The sequence below is a fragment of the Calidris pugnax genome, unplaced genomic scaffold, assembly GCF_001431845.1.
Source record: "Calidris pugnax isolate Ruff unplaced genomic scaffold, ASM143184v1 scaffold45, whole genome shotgun sequence".
In the NCBI taxonomy this organism is placed as follows: Eukaryota; Metazoa; Chordata; class Aves; order Charadriiformes; family Scolopacidae; genus Calidris; species Calidris pugnax.
In genome coordinates, this window is record NW_015090764.1 from 2433705 (window position 1) to 2457504 (window position 23800).

General features: G+C 45.5%; 1 protein-coding gene across 6 annotated transcripts in view; it reads left to right on the top strand.

Moving 5' to 3' along the window:
* Positions 1–23800, top strand: part of KSR1 (kinase suppressor of ras 1) — a 71762-nt gene that overhangs the window by 13328 nt on the left and 34634 nt on the right. For 5 of the 6 annotated variants that reach the window (XM_014965417.1, XM_014965590.1, XM_014965509.1 and 2 more), the window contains exon 2: positions 19519–19659. In XM_014965417.1, the coding sequence (XP_014820903.1) occupies positions 19519–19659 (141 nt within the window). Of the gene's footprint in view, positions 1–19518; positions 19660–22842; positions 23166–23800 lie in introns of those variants that run through there. The other variant, XM_014965821.1, reaches the window with a different exon arrangement.

The window sequence follows — 23800 nt, forward strand, 5'->3', positions numbered from 1 at the left end:
GAACATACGCTTGGGTGTGTTTTTAGCACTTAGTGTGCAGGCTGTAGATGCAAATCAAGCTCCATTTGTTATTGGAAAATTGCTAAGTATTTTTGAAGATGAGTTTGTCTTTCTGTTTCCGTCAAATTTCTTCCAGCCTTTAATTTAAAGGAGTAGCTTTGCTGGTTCTTGGTGGTATCTTGCTTCGCTTAATGGATTCGTAGTGCTGAGGTAGAGAAGTACAGCTCTGCTGAAGTTTTGTGAACTAATCCAGAACAGAGGACAGCAATAGGCCTTCATTTTGAAGCAGAAATCTCAACTGGGTGTATGAAGAAATGTATGAAGGCCAATGACTTTACCCTGATTTTATTTCTGCCATACACATGGTAAAGAACGAAAGCCTGGCTTGACTTACCCTGTGCATCTGATCTATAAAACTTGATGCAGAAATTGTCCAGACTTTGTAGTTGCACAACCAAGTACAAAATTTTATGTAGCTGTCTTGCACAATGTTTAAAACTAGGCTTAAAGGGGAATATAATGATTGTCAGAGTAGTGTTTCCAGCTATTCTACCATTGTTGGTTTCCAACCTATAAAAAACTTTAATAATTTATACAAACAGTGTCCTGTACTTTAAAGGCCGATGCTTCCAGATCAAAACTTGCAACTTACTACTTTTCCACACCAATGCACAGGGACAAAGAACTATTACTGAGATTACACCACCACGTGACAGGGCTTCTAAGTTACTTTTCTCCCATCGCATGTGGGGCCAATACCACAGGGAATTGGCAGAATACCTTGACACTGATAGCATACCTTTGGAGCTATTGCACCTTTCAAAGCCTGTCTCTTGCCTTGAAGCTCCTCTGTTGCCTTATTCCTGTTCCTCTCTGTATATCAGCTTTGCTACTCCAGCTCTTTCAGCCCCTCCGTAGCATCCAGAACTGACTCTTAAAGCCCAATTACTCTTAAGGTCTTTCTCTGCACTTTTAAGAGCTTGAACTTTTTTTCTGAGGCTGATAATGAACTGTTAGTATACTGAGGAATCAAGAACAGCATGTAGGAAAGTGACTCTACCCAAGCCATGTATTTTTTTCAGTGGGTAAGTGCAGATGTTTGACTTCAGGAAATGATGTTCAGGGAGGTCCTGGAACCCCCCCAAGAGACCAATAGACAATTTAGCAGGTCATTGTATCTCGTTTGAGATCATCATTTGTCATGAGCCTTTTGTGAAGGAAAAGACTAATTTACAATCTCATTGTGTAGATACACTGGATGTGTCAGCGTGTTTTGAAAGGCTCCTCAGAGTGAACAATCGGGGTGAGAAGTTGTTGTCCCCCCTGCAATAAGAGGGAGAACTGCCTATGCTCAGCCATGCTCTTTTGTCCATCCTCGTTCTCCAGACTGACCAAAGTGCTTCTAGTCCTGATGTTATTTAGTATTTGGGAGACAGGAAAACATGGAAGTTGGGCTAAGAAGGGACATAGTGCAATAGAAGTGCAGTTGTGATGCTGACACAGATGGACGGTTCTGAGACTAACGGAGCCTTATCTGCTTCTCTGGATCGACTATCTGAAGCAAACTCCCGACAGGTTATCTGCTAGTTTCAAGGTTCAAGCTCAAGTGAAATAATACAATGGGTGGCTTTATAGCCTGGTCCCTTCCTTTCAGCCGCTTTGTAGCCCCACAGTTTTTTCCCCTCTTTCTCCAGCTGCTGTGTTTGGTTTCCTATGTGTCATCACTGGTCTGAAGCTTTATGGGGCTGCTGGAAGAATATTTGCCTTTGCAGCAGGAGGCAGGTTGGTCCGTGTCGCTGGAAGTGTTCCCCTCCCCCAGACTTGGCTATTATTTATGCAACATGATCTAACCCAGAGTGGCTGGGAGCCGATGGTCCAGAGTTCATTTCCAGTTATTATTGTAGCACAGAGTCAGTCTGGTTAGAGGTACTCATTTCCAGCACAGAGCATATACCCTTTGAAAGCATAAACAAACTCTGGGTCAGTTTTACTTAGCTGCAACACTTGTGCATGAAGCTAAACAGGAAGAACAAGCCAGAGTTGAAGCACTGCAAGAAACTGGTTCAAGTCATCCATACTAAACCGAGGAAGGTCCCTTCCAGTAGAAGAGCTGTACAAGGAGCACTGAGCTCTAAAACAGCAGTGAAAGCTTCCCTTTTTTGTCTCTAGAGATGTATTGAGTCCAGTTCTTTGCCTCTATAGGTGTTTGAACCCTTCAGCAAGGGCATAGCTGAATAAAACACGGGCAGAATTACCTTGCTTAGGTTGGGGGTCAGGCTTCAGTGGCCTTGGCAGATGTGGCTATTCTGGCTTTAGTGGCCTGAGCAATGACACCTGCTGTCACAGCCCTGTTATGGTATGTGGGTGTAGCTGCTCTGGAGTTCAGTCACCCCAGCTACCACCAACCGAGCTAATAATCTTAACTGCAATGCTTTTTATTTTTTTTGCTATTATCTAGAAGATCACCCAAGGCCCTGGCTTTGAAGGCAGGTGTGTTCAGAAGTTGTTGCTGTGGCCGCCTAGACTGGAGATTAAAGAGGTTGAATTAGGTCAGTCACTACCCTCAAAGTATGAACTTCTAGCATCGGGGCACCATCTTTTGGTGGTTGCAGAGTCCCAACAAGAGGAATCCGATGGCGACTGTAGCCAGGAGGGGAGTTAGGCAGATGCTTTTACTAGCAGGAAAGCCTTCCTTAGCTGTATGTTGCCACATCCTAATAAAGCAGTTTTTTAGATTTGAAGCTGAAAAGACACTTTGCGGACCTCAGTATCTGTACTTGGAGATGAGACTGCTCTGTGGTAATTGACTCTCATATCCTTGTCCCAGACAGTAATCTCTGTGCTCCCTGCAAAACAGGGGTCAGGCAGCTCGGGGAAAGAAACCAGTGTCATAGGCTGTTAAATTCAAAGGCAAAGTTTAATAGGGCAGCAGAGCCTGGGGAGGGCAGGGTTGCCTCTGAGCTGGACAAACAGGTCACACAGGTTTCCAGACACTGTCCCATGAGAGCAGAGCACCAAGGCTGCAGGGGCTGGATGCTTTTGGGTAGGAGCTGCAGCAATACTTCGTAAAATCAAATTTTAGCAGAGTTAAAGCTCCATCAAGTACTAGATTGTTTAAGCTTTGTTTAGCAAGAGTCTATCAGAATAGTCACTAATTTCAGTTCTTTACAATTAGTTAAATTCCTCCAACAAAGCACCACTAATGTCATTAAATTCACAGTTTTTAACCCAAGATTAACAGCTTCACTTTCGTCCTTGCTGTAGTCTTTCTGTCAGGGAGACACCAGGTTGGACAATCATGATCCAACCATTTTTGCCCTATTTAGGGAACAGAGGTCACATCCTGCCCTGTCTCTGTGGCGGCGACTCCTACTCTTCCTGTTGCCTCACTCTGTTCACGTCCCTGCAGAATAGCAGGGGGAGTAGGAAGGAAGGAGAACGAGTCCAGTACAAAACCTCATTCAACACAGTCAAAGAAACCCAGCAACTGAACAGCAGTTTTATAGCAGAGTGAAACAGCACATTGGTCACCTCGGTCACTTCAAAACAAAATCAGGAAAAAGACAATAAATAAAGCCTTTCTGCAACACCATTCTTCTGCTTCATAGCATTTCCCCACATCTCATGTTAAACCCCAACTTCTTCAACTAGTCCTTCATTCTCATTACAACAACACTGACTCCTTCAGGGGGATGGTCCTGGGCATTCAGAGAGGATTTTCTACCTGTAATCCACTGCAGGAAAGTCCCTCCTGTGGTTTTGGGTGATTGGCTGCCCAGAATGCTGTCCCCTCATTCCTAATTGCAGAAGAGTAAACTTGTCAAGCAGTGTTAAATTTTGCCAATCTGTAGCCTTCTGCAGACAGTAGTGAGTACGCTGGGGGGGTGAGTACTTCTACTCCAGGAAATCAGGAGTGTTTTGGAGAGGAAGTGATTCTTCAGCTGAGGATAACTCAGGCATACTTGGAATTTCTGTGTTCATTGTACTCTAGCCTAACTGGGAGATGTGCTTACTCCTATGTTGCATGAGGGTTGGTTTGGGGATACTTACATGATGGGAGACACGTCTGGGACCTCACAGGCAAAGAGCTGATGTTGTCTTCCCACTTCTAACTCCGCTGTGCTTCACGGCAGTTTGGCAGAGGCTGTGATGCTCCTGATCCTGAGGCAGCAGAGAGGCTCACCTGAGGGCACGTGGGGCTGTGGAGAGAGAGGGAAATGGGAAGATAAGCTGTGTGGGTTTCCATGTGTGTCTTCTGAGAAGGAAAGAGCTGACCAGGGGAGCCAAGTCAGTATGATTCCCACTTGCTAACGACATACCCGGCCCTAGAGGAAAGATAAAGAAAACTCATGCAATCTATTGACTCCCGTTTTATTTTTGAGTTGTTTTAGGAGTCCTTTCTAGAACTGAGCTGTGACCTGCTTTCTACTTGGCAGCTGAATCTCAGTTACGCTTGCACAGATTTTTTCATTCCTGTATTTCGTGCCTTAGTGCATTGTACATAGCGCTCCGGAAGCATTCTCTGAAATTGATGAGCAAACTGAAAATCTCTGACCCCCACTGCATGGCAAAACATTTATTTTTTTTCCCCCTTAAAATCTGAAATAAGGAAGCTTGCTTTATAGGATCAGAGCATTTTGAACAGAGTGGGTTTTAGTGTATTTTTGTTCTTTTTGGCAATCCCAAAATGCAATCTCATAGCAGCTTGTTAAAATAGAGGCGTTTTGCTGTTTTAAAAGACACTTTCAGAGAATGTGGCAAGTTGCCACATTCCAGTTAAGCAATTTCCTATAGTTGACATGTTTTTTTATATGTGGTTTTCTCAGCCATCTCCCTCCTCCATTTTCACTGCAAGAAGGAAAAAAACCCCTAACAAAACCCAACCATACTAGAAATCCATAACACGGCAGCCCCCACCTCTCGTTAATGCTGGCACACGTGAAGTGAGTATTCTTTAGGAAACCATGGAAGGGCAGTGTCTGTCAGTGACGTACTTGTGTGTTTTCATTGTGTAGAGATCTTCTGATTGTATAAACATCTGATCTCTTAGAAACAAATGTTAGTATGGAGTGGCAAGGAATATTTGGTATCAAGTATGGTGTAAATAAAAACTACTTTGCTTTAACGCTTTTTTGCTTCTGAATGAGTTACACACTTGGCATCCATTGATAGTACAGAGCCCAGGGTTTTTATGGCCACAGACCTCTGAGTCGCCCTGGAGAGACGTGTTCCCAGTGTTACGTGCTGGTATAAAAAGGTGCGTGATGGAGGAAAGAGGAACACACCAGCAGAGAATCTGCTCCCGGGAGCTGAAGGCTGCCCATCTGTGAGATGTTAAATTGTTTTTAGACTTATAACTGTTGGCAGTACGAACATCTTTATGTAAAGAAATAAAAGCTTTGATGGGAATAGGGTTTTTTGTCTTTTTCCCTCTTTTATATGGCTCCTCATCTGATCTCTTCCAAGGATATTCAGATGCATTAAAAGAATCCAGTGCTTTTTGCTGAGAAGTTTCAGTGGAAATGGTGCTGGTGGCAAGAGTTTGGAGCAAACTCTGCCTGTCTCAGTGTGAGAACAGAGCACGGAGCCTTGGCGCTGCTGACTGGAACATACACAGCACACTTGAATTTTTTAAGAGCTGTGGCTTTTTTGGAAGTGGTATCTTCCTTCACGGGGATAGATTTGCCTTTTTTCTTTTTTACCGCAGCAGACCTCAAAAGCAACTTGGCAATGGAATTTTTGGGAATCCTGCCCTTGCAGATTTCAGCCCGTGACAGGGGAATGACCAGGCAGTTGTGGAAGCACGTGAAGCAGTGCTGCTGGGGTACAATTTAAAGTAGTGATGCTCATGGCAAATGCCACGCGTTCTCACGGCAGCGAGGGGGTAGCAGTAACTGCCTGCTGAGCTCAGTGGGTGGATGCGTGTCCTGCCAAAACAGGTTTTGGCAGATGCATTTAAAAACTGAAAGAACTTCTGCTGAGTAATCGAAAAGGCAGAAGAGCAGGCAGGTCTTCCAGGTAGTGAGTAATGCTACAGCTTCCTATTTGTGGGTGACTGTGCACGGTCCTCTCTCCCTTTCTTCTGTCAATTGAAGGAAATGATTGGCAGTGACAATGTTGTAGAGACAAGATTCAACATGCAGGGGTTTTTGCAGGCAGGCTAAGGGCATGGGCTCCAGAACACAAAACTGAGGATGAGCTCGGGCAACCAAAGAGCTCGTATTGAGCTACCAAGTGCCAAGCACAAGGCTCTAATGTCAGCTGTACTGTTCTGGTAAAGACAGCACAAACGGGACCTCATCCAGCATTCTGGGAAATCAGAGAATCTGGCAAATCAGTTTCAGATAACTTCAGAATTCTTTGAGTCGGGTCACAGCTGGAAAGCTAATAATAGTCTGCTGCTCATTATTTGCACTTTCAAGATTATACTGTAAACAATCTAGTTGAATTTATAAAGTTGCCAAAACACAAAGGAGAAATAAGACTATGAAGAAAGGATGGAGGTAGAAAGTTTTTTGTTTCAAGACATCTTGGATTCAGGAGCTGGTGACTGCAGGCAGACTGCTGATGCTTAGGGAATCCTATTTCGTTTACTCGGTAGGTGGTGGCTGAGCAGAGATATGTTCAGTGTCTGTGGAGATCCGTGGAACGGTGAAGCCTGTTCTGTGTCTGTGGAGATCCGTGGAACGGTGAAGCTTTGGAAGAAGAGCTGATTTGCTCTATTTTCAAACCACCGTCTGAACCAAACATGAGGAAAGCTGTATGTGGGCAGGGACTTGTGCCTGTGGGAGAGGCAGGACGTGATCTGCAGCACTCTGTTGTAGCCCTTCACTGCATTTCTGGCACTGTTACTCTGGAGGAGCACTGTAGGAAGAATTACCCCCAGCAGCGTTTAGGTCACACCTAGCAGGAGGTGTAGTAGGGAACCGGGGGCATTAGAGTCTTGCAGGGTACAGGGGTGGCATTTCAGTCTTCAGGAGCATCCTAGGGAAGTTAGTATTTTCAGTAATGCTGACTTATTCATGTCCCTTCTGGAAAGTTCAAATGGAATACTGTAAGTGAAAGCAGCCTGGAAAACCCACGACTGATCTCTGTGTAACGAAGAAGAGTCGGTTGGCTGCAGTAAAGAAATCTCAAAGCTGAAGGAATGAATTTGTATCCAGCAGTCAGAACTGTCAGTTTGCAGGCAGAAAAATACAACATAGAATCCCTTTGTCTTTCCCCTGCTCCTTAGGAGGGGAGTATTTCCATTACAGAATAGCATAAAGGCTTGTCACAATGGCTTTTTATTTTCTCATGAGCAGTCATGTTTTTTTCTCGTTTCTGGTCGCAGTCACTCAGCCCAGTCCCTCCTCTGGTGCAGTCATCTCAACAAGAGACAGCACAAATCCTCACCCCCGGAGGCTGCTGAGCTCACTCTCCAGGGGATAATCTAAGAGATGCACTAAGACAAAAGGGCCATAGCTAAGCACATGTAATGTGAAAGGGGTGATGACAGAGTGTTTTGAAGAATGATTCCGAAGGAGTCTGTATAGCGTGAAAAGTGAAAGATGTAAAAAAATGGCAAAGCTCAGCAGATGAGTGGATGGAAGAGGAACAAGTGTATAAATCACTTTGTAGAAGTGTTGCTACAGGCTGATGCTCTGGGATTGTTTTCCGCATCTTGGAGCGATCAGGAGGTCTGGGTAGAAGTGATGGCAAATATGAGAACTTTCCTGCTCCAAAGGCCTTATTCCAATCCCCAATTGGAGCACAAAGTCAGGCTCAGATTTTCCACAAATTCTGCATAAAATAATTCTGAACACGCACACACAAAATGATTAAATTCTGATCCTGAACTGGCACATTGTCTTTCATTATACACTTAATGCAGAAGTGACGTCTTTTTAAATGCATTTTTTTTAATTAGAAAAGTATGTTTTAAGAACTCTGATTTGTTTCCACGGAATGCTTTGAAAATGAGAAATTTACCTAAATAACTTTCATGGAAGTCTTGGGTTTAACTGTTTGTGCAGATAGACTTCTCAAACAGCCCAAAACCCCACCTCCTTGTCTCTACACCCAGGGACAAATGTGCGGAATGGTTTCTGTGGAAAGTCACTGAAGTCATGGATATTGTATCAGGCTGAGAGATGCTAAACTTGGAGCTTGTTGTCTTTGTACGTGTGTGTGATCGTTTTTCAAGTGTTGATTAAAATCTTTCTAGGCTGTTGTATGATGCCAAATAGCTGTTGCAGAACTGTCTGTTGTATGGCCAATTGTTGCTTATCAGTCTCCTGTGTATTTTTCCTCACACAACTATTGCGAGGTCAGCAACTATATTATCCCTCACTTTCTAAGGGGGCTCAACATGGTTTAGATGAAAGTCTCAGAGTCACAAAGAGAAAAATGTTCTTTTGTGGGGTGGGAATCTGGATTCAGGTGTCTCCACTCTAAATACTGTATTTGTACTTAAATAATGGTTGAAACCCCATGTGGTTGCTGTAGGCAAATGTTAACCAGTAAGACAGAGCCCCAAAGAGATTTTTGGAAAAACAAAATGTGAGCAGTGAGCCGTGGCAGCTTTCTCACGCAGTGTCTGTGAAAGGAGAAATGTGACCCCCGTCCTTGCCAAAACAGCTCCATTCTTTTTCGCAGAAAGCTAATAATTTGGAGCATTTCACAGAATAAGGTTTCTTAGCTAAGATTTCCCAGGCTGCAGAGACATGTCTTCAGCTCCAGGACCTGCAGCCTGCTCCTAGGTAGACTTAAACTTTTTCTGTATAAACCTCTTCCCCAAAGTCTGGGGAAGTGTGTGTGCGCCAGAGGGAGGAGGGGAAGGTGGAACTTGAAGTGCTCAAATAATTGAGTCAAATGAGCAGAGGATTTGATTCTGTTGTGTTTTGTTTCCTTCCCTTGGTCTGCTACTAAGTTCAAGTGCTGCAGAGAACAAGCTGCTCATCTGCCTCATTCCCCAGCCAGTGGAAGAGGCGGGAGGTTTGTGAATGTATTTTATTATATATAGAAATATTAATTATATAGACATGTGTAAGATGAAAGGGACACAGTTGGGAAGGCAAAGGGAAGAGAAATGTGGAAAAACCCCTCTGGGACAAGGGACAGCATCCCGGGCAGTAACTGCTTCGTTAAAGGAGCTCTGGGGACTTTCAGGCCAGACACACAAGGTGTTGTCCCTTGGTCCCCCGCTGTCTGACGGGAGCTGGGGTGCTCAGTACCTGGCAGGATGAGGCTTGCAATGAAGAGGAAAGGGAAGTGCAAGAATATGACGGGGACCTAGAATTAGTCATTCCCTTCCTGACCTTGCTGAAGGAAATGTCTGACTTTGTATCTTTTGCCATTAACTCAACTTCTTTATTTGTGCTGCAGTTTTACACAAGCACAGGTTGTTGGTTTCTTTATCCCCCTGTCCCTCCCCATACAGTCAAATATACTTGTGGGTTCTTTTACAGATGTGAGAATGATTAGTGCCATCATAAAAACGATGGAGGGTATTATCTTTAAAGGCATTTTAAGTTTTGAATTTTACAGAGAGCTCCATGGGTTGTATAACACATCCTGTATCCCCAAAATGGGACCTGGTGTTTCCTCTCCAGATTATGAACCTTTAGTGATCTTTCTCCCTGTCACTTGCTGCTTTCTGGCTGCAATCACTGTAAAACCGGCGGGGGATTTGGGGTAGTTGTTTTCTTTCTGGGAGGAGAGATACAATGGATTTGCCAAGACACTGAACAATTATAATTATAGGGAGAAGCAGAGTATTAGTATTATCTTTGGGCTGCATTTGGGCTCTGTATAACTACGAGCTACAGCAGATAAGTTGGACAAGTAATTGTTTACCTGCAATACTTTAAGAAGCCTGTGCTGTATTATGATCGGAGCACCTCATAAACGCCTCCCTTTTCCCCAGCTGGTGAAGTAGGGCAGCACCCTGTATGCTCTGACAAACCAGGAACTGAGCCTCGAAGACTGTAAGACCTGGAACCATCAAAGTCTGTAAGCTCTGACTTGTTCTTGAGGGCTGCAGGGGATCTGGCTGCAGCAGTCTGCTTAGGAGGGTGCAGGAAATAGGAAGGAGAGGAGGGATCTGAGCCTAGGTTTCCCCAGCTGTCAAGAAAGATTTTTGCTTGGATTAGGAAAATGGAATTATTTGATTTCTTGAGGCTCTCCAGATTTCTTTCAGTGCTGTTATGATGTGGGTCAGTGTCTCAGCCAACACAGAATCCCTGGAAGGGATCTCAGGAGATCCTTTTTGCTGTCTTGCCAAAGGCATGAGCAGCTCTGCCTTGTCCATGTCTGACAGATGCTTGTTAACTTACTGCTAAAGACCTTGGTTGGGGGCCAAGACTCTGTGGAAGTAGGCTTTGTGAAGCCTTAGCTGCTGAGGACCAGGTTCCGGACTGATGGTGATACTCTTCCAGATGGTCACCCAGTTGGTTGAGAGGGTTGAGATTTGGCTGCATGTGAACAGGTAAAGGGCCTGGGGGCCCTGTGGAGGGAATCACCGAGAGCAGGAGGTGTGCTGTGCTTGGACAGAAGTGTTCTTCATAGCAGGGTAAATCCACCAGCCTGCTAAAATGGCACATGCATTAATTTCACGAGTGGATGGGAAACTTTAACAGCTCTGTGGGCCAGAGGAGTAATGATACCCCTCAGTATCCACTCGGTGCAGGAGGAAGTGTTTGTAGTCTTCCTGTGCTCCATCTGGAAATAGAGTTAAGCCCACTGAAGCGTGGCTGAAGAAGCTGGATGGGTGCTGGAGAGGAGGCTGAGCCCAGAGGAGGCTGAGCTGCAGATCTGATGTGGCAGCAGCAGGGTTGTGCTCAGCAGAGGGTAAGTACAGTTTTCAGTCCTGCAGAGCGCTCTCAGTCATGCTGTTGCAGTTGCATGTCCTCAGGTCAAAAAGGAAGGGGGAGGGCTTTCATTTTTAGTGTGCAGTGGGTGTGAAATCTTTGATATTTAAGCAGAGGGCCGTTCCTGCAGCTGCATTAGGCTCGGCTGCCCCCCTAGGATGAGGTCTTTGAAGAGAATCGCGTTATCAGGCACAGGGAACCACTTGCTTGTGCAGTTTCATCCTCCCACTCTTAGGTGGGGAGGCCTCAGCTGGGTGTTTGCAGCTCTCAGTCACTGGGATTGTGAAAAAGAAAGGAGGGGAGAGAAAAGGGGGTGGTATGTGGCCTCCAAGTGACCCAGAAATGATGCTGTCTGCATCATCTGACAAAGCAGAAATAACATACTGTAGTGTTTGGGCAGCGGCCATTGTGTCAGCCTCAGGCATGACTGAAGATTCAAAGGAAAATCCATCCATCTGGTGTTCCATCTCTCCCTGTCCCTCTACCTCTCTCTGCCTTTATTTACTAATTTCTCTTCAGGCCCTTTTTTTTCCCTCCCCCAGAGCCTGCCTTACCCATACACCTTTCTGCTGCCTTGTGCTGGGGGTTCTATTTTGCAGCGTTTGTTTAGCAATGCATTGAGAAACTGTTTCCTTTTCTTTTATAAGCAAAACCAAAAGTCCCTAAGTCAGCCCAGACACCCAAGAGCTGCAGGCTCTTGGTTGTTTCTGTGTGGGTCTGCGGACACCCGGGTTCCGCAGGAGCCACAGGCTCTTGGTTGTTTCTGTGTGGGTCTGCTCGCTTGGCCTTACTCCTATATGGCTGGTGAAAATAATGTCAAAATATCAACCTTTACTGGATTCAGCTCTGTTAGTTTTGAGGGCGAAGCCATCTGGGTGAGAAATGGAGTCACCTCAGTTTTTAGGATAAAAATAATTCCTTGAACTGTTTTTTGCATCTTGTCATCTTATGTTGGGTTGTACATTTTGCTCCTATGCAGCTCTTGTGCTTGCCTTGAAAATCCCTGTTGAATTCCACGCTTCCAAGGTAGTTCTGAAGTCTGTGAGATTCTAAGACTCTCCAGCTGAATCCTGCATCATCTGAGTGTTCCTAATGAAAGCACAGATGGGAAGGATGGTTTTCCATGTGGTCGAACGAAATGTTCTACAAACAGGTTTGCATGAGTTTTCATTGCAAAATGAACATATGTCATGTTAAAAGGGTACAGACCCACTCTCTCCCCGTCACCAGGCAGATTTGGTTTTAAACCAGTCAAAACCAGGCGCTGCTTTAGTTCTCCGTATGCTGGAAAGGGAACAGACCACATTGTTTTAAGGTATCTTTGTACCTATAGGTGCAACAAGCCAGTCCTCTGAACAGAGAGGGGAAACGAGCATTTCTGAGCCTCCAGTTGCTGCTCGGTGCTGCTGTGATCAGGGGCTGATAGCAGTTCTGATACCCGGGGGCATTCAGATGAGTCAGCTGCTGAGAGCAAGTTCACAGAAGGAGCAGGTCCGTGTTGGGGCTGCGAGGACACTTGGTTTGTTGTTGGGTGAAGGGTACTGCAGAGCGTGGGTTTTATCAGAAGGGTTTGGGATGGCCGACCGCACAGCGGGCCTCGCAGGCAGGCGTGAGGTGGCTTGTCCTGTGTCTGCAGGGCCTGGCAGAGCTGAGACTGGAAGCTCTGTCTTGTGACCCTCCATCCACCTGCTGCTGGCTCCGGGCACAGCCTGCGGGACAGGCCGGGAAAACCTCTGCACTATTTCTTCAGAATCATTCTTTGGCCTTATTCGTGTCTCCTCTTGTCAGGTACTTCATCCTGCTGTATTTCTTTGGGTCTCCTCTGGGCTCAATGGCAGCCTGATCCCAACCCGTGATCACCTTGACTACTGCCTACCAGGGCAGGGTCTGCTCTCCTGACCGTTGCTGCCCAACTGGAGAAACCAACCAGCATTTCTACTACCTTGGTGTTTGCACCTGTCCACCAGTTGGGAATTCTCTCCCTGTTACTGGGATCCAGGTGTCTGGACAGTGGCACTGCTGAGGTCGGGGAGGTGTTTCATTGTGCCACCATCTCCACAGGAGCCTTCTGAGCTCAGACCACAGGTTCTTCTCCAGCTCTCTGCTTTCATACCTCCAAGCAAGCAGCCTCACACACAGAGCAGCTTGCTCTAAAAAATGCAATACTAGTTCTTTCCTTTGCATGGATCAACTCAGTTGCACCTTTTTTTTTCCCTTTTTTAACTCAGATGACTTTGAAAAAAGTGTCCTGAAGTGCACTTGCATTGCTTCTGCTCTCTGAGTGGCTGTGGAGATCTTATCGGTTTCTCACATGATTGCTGAGCGTGACTTCAGAGACAAATTTGTCAAGTTAGATTCTGACCTTTTTGTGTTCTCTTCAACGCTCAGGTTGCTCAAGAATTTTTTTGGTCTGACTTAGGGTTTGTCTGTGTAATGGCACTGGGGAAAATAGATAAGAGTCAGCTAAAGGTGTGAAGTGAATCCACTTTCACTGGATGCCTTAAAATGACTCATCTTACTTTTCCCAGTGTCCCATGCAGATAGGCTCAGAGATCAGAGGTTCTGTCTTCTGTGTCAGGGGGTAGAAATGCAGAACGGCCCTCCCTGGGTGAGGTTCTGCTCCAGCTCCAGTGTCCTCTACAGCAGCAGCTGGTCTCCGGGGCTTCCCAGTGAGTCCTTGCCCTCAGGGTCCTCTTCTTGGCAGGAGGTTAATAGAGGAGTTCCTTCCTGATTAATTCCTGTCTGAAGGAAGAGAGATGATTAGCATTTCTCTTAGCCACATGTAAGAGCCAGGTCATACATCGATCTGATCCTCTTCAAACTTCAGCTACTGTTAAATTACAAGGCAGTAAGTGGTTGTAGGCTTGGGAGTATTGGTGTAAGCTCGTATTTATCATGTTCTTAAGTGCTGCCAGACTCTATGAGATTTCATCTCCTGGGACAGGAGAAATGTGATTTGGTTTTGGACATGTGCTTGATTTGTTGATTAGATAATGACAATTGTTTGGTTTGGGTATTGCAAAAACCCTTCTTCTAAATTTTGTATGTTTCAAGTCATCAGGAAAAGTTGTGGCAGAACGTTGTAAGCTTAGTGACAATGTGAAAACACGGCATTTGGTCGTGAAATGTATGACTGAATCAGACTTGGTCTCAAACTGTTGATATTCTGAAGGAGTCTTGGTTGGTACTTCGGTATGGCAGAGGCCCTCTGGCTGTCCCCAAGTTGTTTCATGTGTAATTTCCATTCTGTGCCTCAGTTTCCCTTTTTTGTGAGCTTAAAATAGTTATTCTTGCAGCATTTATAGGGTATTCTAAGATATGTGGATTAAAAGCATGAGAATAAGCAAGGCAAGGGAAAACTTAAGAAAAATGTAAACTCTTCTATCCTCTGCCACTGGCTCCCTGTTTGTTTGGATCAATTGCATTGAATTCAGGCTGATTGGGTTTTGGCCAAGTGCAAAAGCTGGGATAAGGTACACTTTTCTAAACATGAATCAAACATAGTTGCCAAAAAAGCTGAGAGACAGCTGACCCCCAAATGCACAAAACTTCTTTTCTCTGGTTAGGGACCACAACAAATTAAGTTAGAATGTGATTTCTGATAAATTACCCAGAGGTCAGAAATATTTGGGCTGCAGTTTGGATACTGAATTCTTCCAACTCATGTTTGTAATACCTCCTTGCTTGCCAAGAACTCCTGAATTTTTCACGCTGGTGACAGTGAACTGGTTTTACAGACGCTGGTGCTTTCTTGTGCTTCCTTGTCTGCAGAAGTGCAGCTGAAGAACTTGGGCATGTTTGGGTTTTGTTCGTAGCCATTAAAACTCCAACTGTTGACTTGAGGTCATGGATATGGGCAAACTCCTATCTCAAGAGATTTGCTGTTTATTTTGTATAAATAAATAAAAAAGCACAAGCTTGGCAGTTTTTTCTTAACCGTCTTGGGCCTGATTCTCACGTATGCAGTAAAAGGATATTCATTTTAAAAATGCTCTAAGATAAAGGTGCATCCAGGACCGTACCTTCAACATGTGCAGCTCCTGGAGCAAATCCTGGCCATCAGCTGCACCAGGCAGAGAGAAGGAGAGCTCTGACACCCCGTAAGCAGGGATTTACTCCAGCTGCTCCACATCCTGCCCCTGTTCCTGCTCTCTCCCATCTCTGTGGGTCCGAGGCAGTTGGAGTGTCGCTGCCTCTGGTGTGGGGTTTGCCGTTGCCAGGAGCAGGCTGTGCCATTTGGCAAGCAGGCCGTGAATAGCTTACTATTGGCTTTATCTCTCTGTCTAGTTTGTGGTTGGGGACCTGCATGTTGTTTGTGGGTTTTTATGTGCGTCACTGAACCCAGAAGTTTTATTATATTCTCAGAAAAGGGTTTTGCAACAGCTCAGCTATTAAAGCCAAGCCATGTAGTTTAGTTAGAAGTCTGGGCAGGAAATAACAAAATGAAATTCATCCTAGGGGAGAAGTGTGGTGCATGTAGGGTGGGAAGAGAATGCAAATATACTATTTATAGGTCTAGGGAAAAACAAATTTGGACTTGAAGAGTAAATGTGAAGGAGTTATCATGGGAAAACCAGGCTTGGCAATCTCAGATGCTCAGATCCGTGCTGTCAGACTACTTTTCCATTTTTGAGAATTATATTTTTGATATATCCCAGTGAAGAAGAAAAGATTGACATTGAAATCTGTGCTGCACAGAGTGCCTTCCAGCAGTTCATGCTATGGATGGGACTTGTCAAGTGAAAATATTTGAACCCGTACAAAACCAGCACCTGCTCCAGGGAGTTGATGCAGTCCGAGGGGGCAGAGCCACGTGCAGGATGGAAGAGAAGACAGATTATTTAATTTGCTCACAGTCAGACAGCAGGTTGGTGGCAGAGCCAGGAGTGGAGTCCAGCTCCCTGGAGCCAAGGTCCATTTTCTTACTCATTAAATGTGATGCTTCTGGTGTCACACTGAAATTGGTGAGAACTTTGGGGGGTATGCAAGAGTAGTGGCTGTACCTCAAGAATATTCTCCCCCAAAGCAGCATGCTGTCCTCGGGATACTGCAGGTTGTAATAGGATAATATGGTACCGTACATTTTTTTGTATAATTTCTTTTACTTAATTTGTGATTTTTAGTTTATAAATCGATGCTAAGTCCATTTTGCCTTCCACCAAGGTTTTTCCAACAGATTCCCACACCTTTTCTTGCCACTGTCAGTGCTAGCAGTTCTCTGCTATAATATGGGGTCATCTGCTACTTTTAAGGCACTTGCACATAATCAGTGTTACATATAGCTAAGTGTGAACCTCTAGCTTTACAGGTTGTGCTGATACCCCATCCTTCTTTGAGGAAAATAAATCTTGCCTGCTGGGAGGTCCTACACCAAAATCACAGATCACAATCAGACTGAGGAGCAGAGCTGCTACTTTTACACATAAGCCTGGCTGTACCAGTTTCAAAATCACTTTGCAAACAATCTTGCTTTTTCCCTGGGTGCTCAGCCGCCCTGAGGTGTGCCCAGGAATGGGGAAGGGGTGAGGTGACCCGGGGAAGAGGCAGGAACACACCGCAGTACCCTGGGAATTGTGCCTACCGCGGCTTACAGACACCCAGCTGGCTTGTTTGCCTTGGGCTGGATGTTGTGGTTGCAGTTGGTGGATCAAAGTGTGTGTCGTCACTGAACCTTGCTTGGAACGGCCTCCGGAAAAGAGAAGGCTTGGGTGATTTCTGCCTTTCTTCCCCTTTCCATGGCATATCTGTTGCACAGCTGGGAAGCTATTTTTGATTTATGTAGGTTGACTTCTGGCATATTGGGGCCTATTAAGTAGTCCTCAAGTTTCCAGCAACCTCTTCTTTCTGCCTCTTATTAGGGAACCTTCCCCCTCTATTCACACCCGTTCTTTGTTGCTGTTATGGCCTCCATTCCTATTGTGTTCTTGGTTAACTTCGCTTCTAGCTCATGGATTGCCAAGACACACTCTGCTTCGAGAAGGGCAGATGTGCTCCCCTTGCCCATGTCCGGGCTTTGACTGTCCTGTTCTTGTCTTTACCTGCAGCAAAGCCAGCTCTTTCTCGTTCTGATCTCTTCCTCCCTAATGTCTTTTGAGGGAAGAAACCAGGATACAAACATACCGCATTTGGAGCCAATAAGAACCAAGTATCTTGGGTGGAATGAAACCCTAATGAGGAGAATGTAGGTTTTTCCGGTTAAAAAAGGAGGTTTAGGTCAGATAGGCAAAAGTCGAGATCCATGATAGCTTGGAACAATTGCTTTAACCGTAGGAGACAGCATTTCCAGTTCCTCCCCCTAATTATGGGAGTTACCCCCGGCTGGGCACAGAGTTGTTTGCAATGGTGGGGTAACGAGCAGAGTCACATCTGATGTGGGACAGCTGGCTGTACTGGGTCAGAATGCATAGGATACAAAGCCAAGCCAGGAGGCGGGGAAAAAGTACAATGAGAAGCAGAAAAAACTTAAACCAAGCACTTAGCAAGGAAAATTCTTGGAACAGCATCTCCAAGCTCATTTCTGACCCGACTGTGAATGGGAGAGCTCCCTGGGTAGGCTGTTACGGGAAAATACGTGTGAGAGTGAGGAAGCAGAAGGTCCTGACTAAGGCAGGATCGGGCTGACTTCTGTATAATGGGCACAGGGCACTGTGTTCCCGTGGCTGTCGGTGGTGCCCAGGCCTCTGCTGAGCCCATCGCCAGCCCTGCCCCATTTGGCAGAAGAAGGGGTTCCTGCCCTGCTGCAGGGGTCTGACTGGAGAGCGGAGGGTGGAAAAAAGTAATGGGCACAGGGCACAGGGCACTATGTTCCCGTGGCTGTGGGTGGTGCCCAGGCCTCTGCTGAGCCCATCGCCAGCCCTGTCCAATTTGGCAGAAGAAGGGGTTCCTGCCCTGCTGCAGGGGTCTGACTGGAGAGCAGAGGGTGGAAAAAAGGAAGTGCTGCCATCCCCTTTTTATAAAAAGAGGTTCTGAGACTGAGAACAATTGAGTGGGATTTCCAAGGTAATTTCTTTAAGGTCTTACGCTCCAAAGCCATGGTAGGAAGTTATGGTTAAAGGGTTCCTCTGGTTTCAGCTGCAGCTCTCCCAGACTGGTGAGCAGGGCAAAAGCATTGGGCTCCCTTTGGGGTCATTCAGTTGAGATCAAATGTGGTATCTTTTTTCCCTATAATATCTGACATAGCCTTTATCTGGGGAAAGAGGAGATTGTCTAGTTCTCGTGCCCATGTGTAACTGAGATTCGCCAGCCCTGTCCAATTTGGCAGAAGAAGGGGTTCCTGCCCTGCTGCAGGGGTCTGACTGGAGAGCAGAGGGTGGAAAAAAGGAAGTGCTGCCATCCCCTTTTTATAAAAAGAGGTTCTGAGACTGAGAACAATTGAGTGGGATTTCCAAGGTAATTTCTTTAAGGTCTTACGCTCCAAAGCCATGGTAGGAAGTTATGGTTAAAGGGTTCCTCTGGTTTCAGCTGCAGCTCTCCCAGACTGGTGAGCAGGGCAAAAGCATTGGGCTCCCTTTGGGGTCATTCAGTTGAGATCAAATGTGGTATCTTTTTTCCCTATAATATCTGACATAGCCTTTATCTGGGGAAGGAGGAGATATTGCCTAGTTCTCGTGCCCATGTGTAACTGAGATTGTGCACACAAATGATGTCCAGCATCATTCACATACAGAGACCAAAAATATTTTGATCAGAAACTTGAGAGATATTATAGTGGTCAAAGAACCTGTGCTTGTTTTTTCCTTTTCATTTGTAGTCTGATCTTGTCCCAAATGCTAAAATTTGTTGACTGAGAACATGTTGTAGTTTATAAATCACGGATCAGCTAACTTGCTTTGAGGCATTGTTTTGTTAGGAAGGTTTTGAAGCTGAAGTCTGCCCCATGGGAACATGTGACATAGTGAGAAATCTTTTGAGAATATTTTCGTTTTGATAGGCAAACCTAAGGCACAAATAATATTCCTTCTTGCCATTTTATTTTGCTGTGTCTGAAGTGAAGGTTTCTGTGTAATGCATTTGGCATGAGATGGTAGGGTGATAAAAGCTTTGGAAGAAAACTTCACAGTAGAATGGAGGACATACCATGACCATCTGGTCCAACTGCCTCAATTTTTGTTCTTTGAAGATCATTTGTTTTAATGTTGATTTCGTAAAAGAAATGCCTATCAGATAAGGGGCCTCAGAGCCTTTGGGTACTTTGGCTATTCCTGCCTTAGTGATCTTTTAGCCCAAATGAAGGCCAGATGTAAGAGAATGTAACAAACATGGCATGAGCGGGTGGATAGGCCTGCAGGTTAGATGAACAATACCCACAGCATCCAGAGGAGGTTGCATGTACATGTGCAGTGCCTTTCAACTGAGTGTATTTAATTGTTTCAAATGGTTTGGGCGCCCTTTCGTATTTTGGCCTGACACCAGGAGAAAGTCCTGCAGGGATGGGTCTTGCAAGGTCCTGCCTTCTGCTGTAATGGTGAAGAGTAAAGCTGCTCAGTGTGAGGGAAATGCTTCCCGTATCCATTTCCTTGAGTGCGTGTGTAAGTATGTCATTCTTCTATCATGGAAGAGCCCCACTCACAAACCAGCATCCCCTTTGGCTACCTACCATACAAACATCGCCCAGGAAGGTGACAACACATCCCAAGAAACTTACACTTTACTTTCTGGATCCCAACAGGTGAAACTGATTGACTACATCCACAGACAGCGGCAATGCAAGCTGAGCGTGCCCCTCAACGACAGGACAGCAGAGCTCAACAGCTACCCGAGGTTCCACGACTGGTTAGATATCGTCAACGTGAGGAAAGAAGTTGTACAGGTAAGGGGAGGACAACCCTCGGCGCAGACCCTTCCCTCCCTGGTGAGACGTTCCTAGCTGCCCCCTGGGTTTGAGTTTCCTCAACTTACACGGAGGGGCCTGTGGTGGAGAGTGTGTTTCCTCACTCCCAGAAGCAACGATCACCCCGTGGGAGTGCTGAAATACTGCCTTCCCTTTGCCCTCTTCCCAAACCTTAGTAGGATCTTCTCATAATAACAGCTGAACAACACCTCACATCTATTGCTCGGAATGAGACCAAGGTGCTCCATTACCAGGACCTTCTCTCCTTCTGCTTGCCAAGTCTGAGAATGATGCCGTAACTTAGTCACTTACTGTCCTTTAGATAACAATAATACTGTACCATATTATATTCTTTGTCCAGTACCAGTCAAAAAAGGACCAAGAGTTACGATTTTGTGCACTGACGTATCCCACAAATGGATAAAAATAATGAGTTGTTACAGCCTATTTCTTTCTAAAAGCATACATAAATTGGAGAAGACCCAAAAATAGCCAGTAGCTCTGTGTCCCTCTAAACTTAGACTAGCAAAAAGGGATGGAGTTTACAAGTTTGTCCCAAACTGATGGTGTTGAAGCTGTGTAGTCTCACACAGCACTCGGACTACAAAATCAAGTGGACTCCAACCTAGTAATGGGCAGGTGGATCTTGACAGGAATTTTGACTGGGTGGGAGTCTTTGCTCAGAAACTAGAGAGGTCTTTTTCCATTTTATATATGTCTCTCCTCCCATGAGTAAAGTCTGTGATTCAAACTGATACCGAAGAGCATTGCATCAGTGTAAAAGAATGGAATGAGTGACTCTGCTGTGGTGCTCTGTGTGGTGGCCAGCATCAGCTGTTCGTGCTCACACACCATGGCACCTTCTGATCTTTACAGTTTAATTCTCAACATGTAAATCACTGCAATCCTCTTTACTGCATAGAATAACCTGACACTTCTGCTGGAATCAGAAATGACCAGATAAGCCAAGGCCCTCAGCTCCTGTCTCTGACAGTTTTACTTTTTTCCTTTTTGGAAGAGGAGCCTGAAATCCTGGACACATTTAGGTGGTTACTGGGAACTCCAGGGCTGCAGGACACTGAGAGCAGATTGTTCCCTTGGGCCTGGACTGTGCCCACCTTCCCCGTGCTGTTCTGTGCTGGGGACAGTTCAGTTCACTCTAACATTAATGGCAATATAAGTAGAGCTCAGTCCACTGATGGCTAAACAAAACAGAAAATGCTTTTTCCATTCTTTTTCCCATTTTTGGCTCTGCAGCCCGGATCACAGTGTTCCCATTCAGTTTCCTCTGATCCTTGCATAAGCAAAAATTTTCTTTGACTTCAGTGGGAATCTGACCACGTGAAAAATTCAGCAAATTTTCATGGAGGCTATTCCAGCTTGGTCCTAATGTGCCTGAGCAGACTCTGGTGAAGTGGGATGAGTTTCAGAGCGAGTTGTTGCCTTTATTTCCTACTATTTATTTTGAACGTGATGCTGGATCTTGCCTTCCAGTCCAGCAGGGTTTGGGGAGCAAAGCTAAAGGTGCAGCAGGGACAGTGAGAGAAGAGAAAAGCAGCCTGGTGCTGTGGCCAAACTGCCAGGCTCCCAACTATTGTTGGTTTCTAAGGTTACTGGAATTGCCTGAGCCTAAAAGAATGTCTTTGTAGCTCTTTTTAAAATCCTTTGTGATGGCTGCAGAACTGGGGGAAGGGAAGAGGTGAAGAGGAAGGGGGGAGGGAGGTGGATGGTTTAAATCTTGCCACATCCTGCTAATTCAGGGAGCAAACAAGGTTGAGACTGCCCTTCCCTACATGCGGTCACTAAAAAGGGTCAATAAATTCAGGTTTGGTCTAAGGCAGGAAGAGAACATTTTCCAGCTGTTTATTATTTTTATTCATGCTCTCTTGCTGCCCCCTCCCAAGCCATGACCAGTGTAATGAACTATGTCCCTTCTGCTCTCTGGGACAGGAACATGAGAGGTGTACAAAGCACTTAAATTCCTCAGTCACTCCAAATGTATGGTTATTTTTTTAAAAGTTCTGCATCCTCATGCAGACAGCTTCTATAGCATCTATATTGGCTGGACAGGAGAACTGCAACACCCATTGGGTCATTAAAATGACTTTTGAGTAGGCATGTTGGAACAGGCTGTAATCTGGGGGAAGTGGAAATAGCCGGGCCAGTAAACCAGTTGCTCTGTTCTGACAGTGATTATTATTTTTTTTTTTTTTTGGTCCTGTTATTTCACCAGTTAGAAAATAGCAGTGGAGCCAGCGGGGGGGGGGGTTGGGGCACAGGCAGCACAGAGGAGATGTTTGGCTGGGATGAGCTGTCAGTCAGAAATGTTACAGGTGTCATGGGATCATTCCTGCCAATGCTTAGAGTTCATACAGCGTGTGAGGCTGAATGCTTTCAGAATGGAACTCACTGACAGGAGGAGCTTTAATAGGTTAGTTATTAAGAAATACATACTGGTTTCCCTTAGCTTTGTGCACGCTGCATAACGGCTGGGGAGAGGTGGTCAGGTCAGACAGTGAAAACGGGGACACTGGGGTCCCATACCTGGTCCTGTGGCTGGTGTACGAGGTACACTGGGAATGACTGGGAATGACTTCCCAGCTCTAAGATGCTGTTAGCTCATCTGTAAAACTGAAATAGTCGTACCAGGTTTCCTTCTTAATGCTTCCAAAAAGTGCTACAGAGAGAAGGAAAACCCCACAAATACTTTCGTAGCGTATTCACATCAGGGACACAGGGACTTCAAGGCCCTGAAGCTCGTTGGAGAAGGTGTCAAGTCCCAAAGAACGGTGCAGCCACCCCTGCGAAGCAGCAGGTACAGGCGGAGGGCTCTCCTGGGGCCCCTCAGGGACACACCAGGAGAAAGGCCTGAGGTCATGTTTTTTTGCTTTTTTTAAATGGTTCTGATTCCCTCTGCATTTATAGTGTTGCTGAAGGCGGTATTTCGAGACTGTGCTAATCTGTGACATAACACGTTCGAAAAACAGCCTAATTGCAAGCAGTTTTAAGCTCAGGGGTTGGAGAAACAATGCGCTTTTTCTCTCTCTCTCCTCCCCTCCCCTCTCTCCCCCCCCCAGTCCTCTCCCAAATAAAGCTGCCGTGAGGGGAAGCACAGAAGCTCCCAGGCTCTCCTATCAGAAATAGAGCACCGGCTCCAATTTAGAATATCTGCTGACTCCTCTAGTCCAGAGCAAAGACTATTTTTGCTCAGTGACTTGGTCTAGACATTGTGAAGCTTGAAAGCTCTTGCTGTTATAATTGCTGTCCCGTTGTCGGGCTCCTTTATTTCTTTGAAAACCTATATTTAAAACAAGAATAATGACTGCTTGTAAAATCCTTTAGTTCTGGAAGAGATTATAGTACTAACAATGCAGTGTTTATGGCGTTGGGCAACAGCTAAAACTCCTGTGAACATGGATAAGAGTCAGCCGGTCACGCTGCCCAGAGGGAAGGGGCTGTTCTGTGTGGACCTCGCAGCCTTGGAGGTAGGTGGTGGATACGGGCTTCCAGCCTGTGATCCTGTTTGCTCTCTGTGAATACACAATTCTGAGGGGTAAGGAAACTGGGAAACTTTGAACCCCCACCCCAACTTGTGCTATTTCTGCTTCTTTGTTATTGTTCCTCTAATCAGTTGCCAGACAGATTTTTATCGTAGAAAACGGTGGCTAGTGTGGAGCAGGCTCTGCCTTGGAGCTGGGTTAATATTGTTCTCTAACTCTCTTTTTAAGTGTTTTTCTAGGAAATACTGGAGTCCTTGGTTTTGGCTAGGAGTCCTAGAGATAGATTAGCACTGTTTAATACCAAAAATGCACCTAGTTTAATACCAAAAATGATATGTAAATGGTTAAATATGGTGGATTGAGCGTGGGAAAAGAGATACTTTAACTGAGAACTAGAAAAGGCAGGACAAGGAACCCTACAGACAGAAGCTCTGTGTAAGATTTGTAGGGGTAAAAGTTGCTCTGAAAATGGATCCAGAAAAATACACTGATCTGGATTGTTCCGCTTCCCTTGGAAGTTGGAGTCAAGAATTGACAGGGGGGATGAAGGAGGATGTGAACAGAGCTCTGTCCCTGCTCTTAGGCTGATGGAAGAAGTCTCACAGAGCTATTCACTAGGT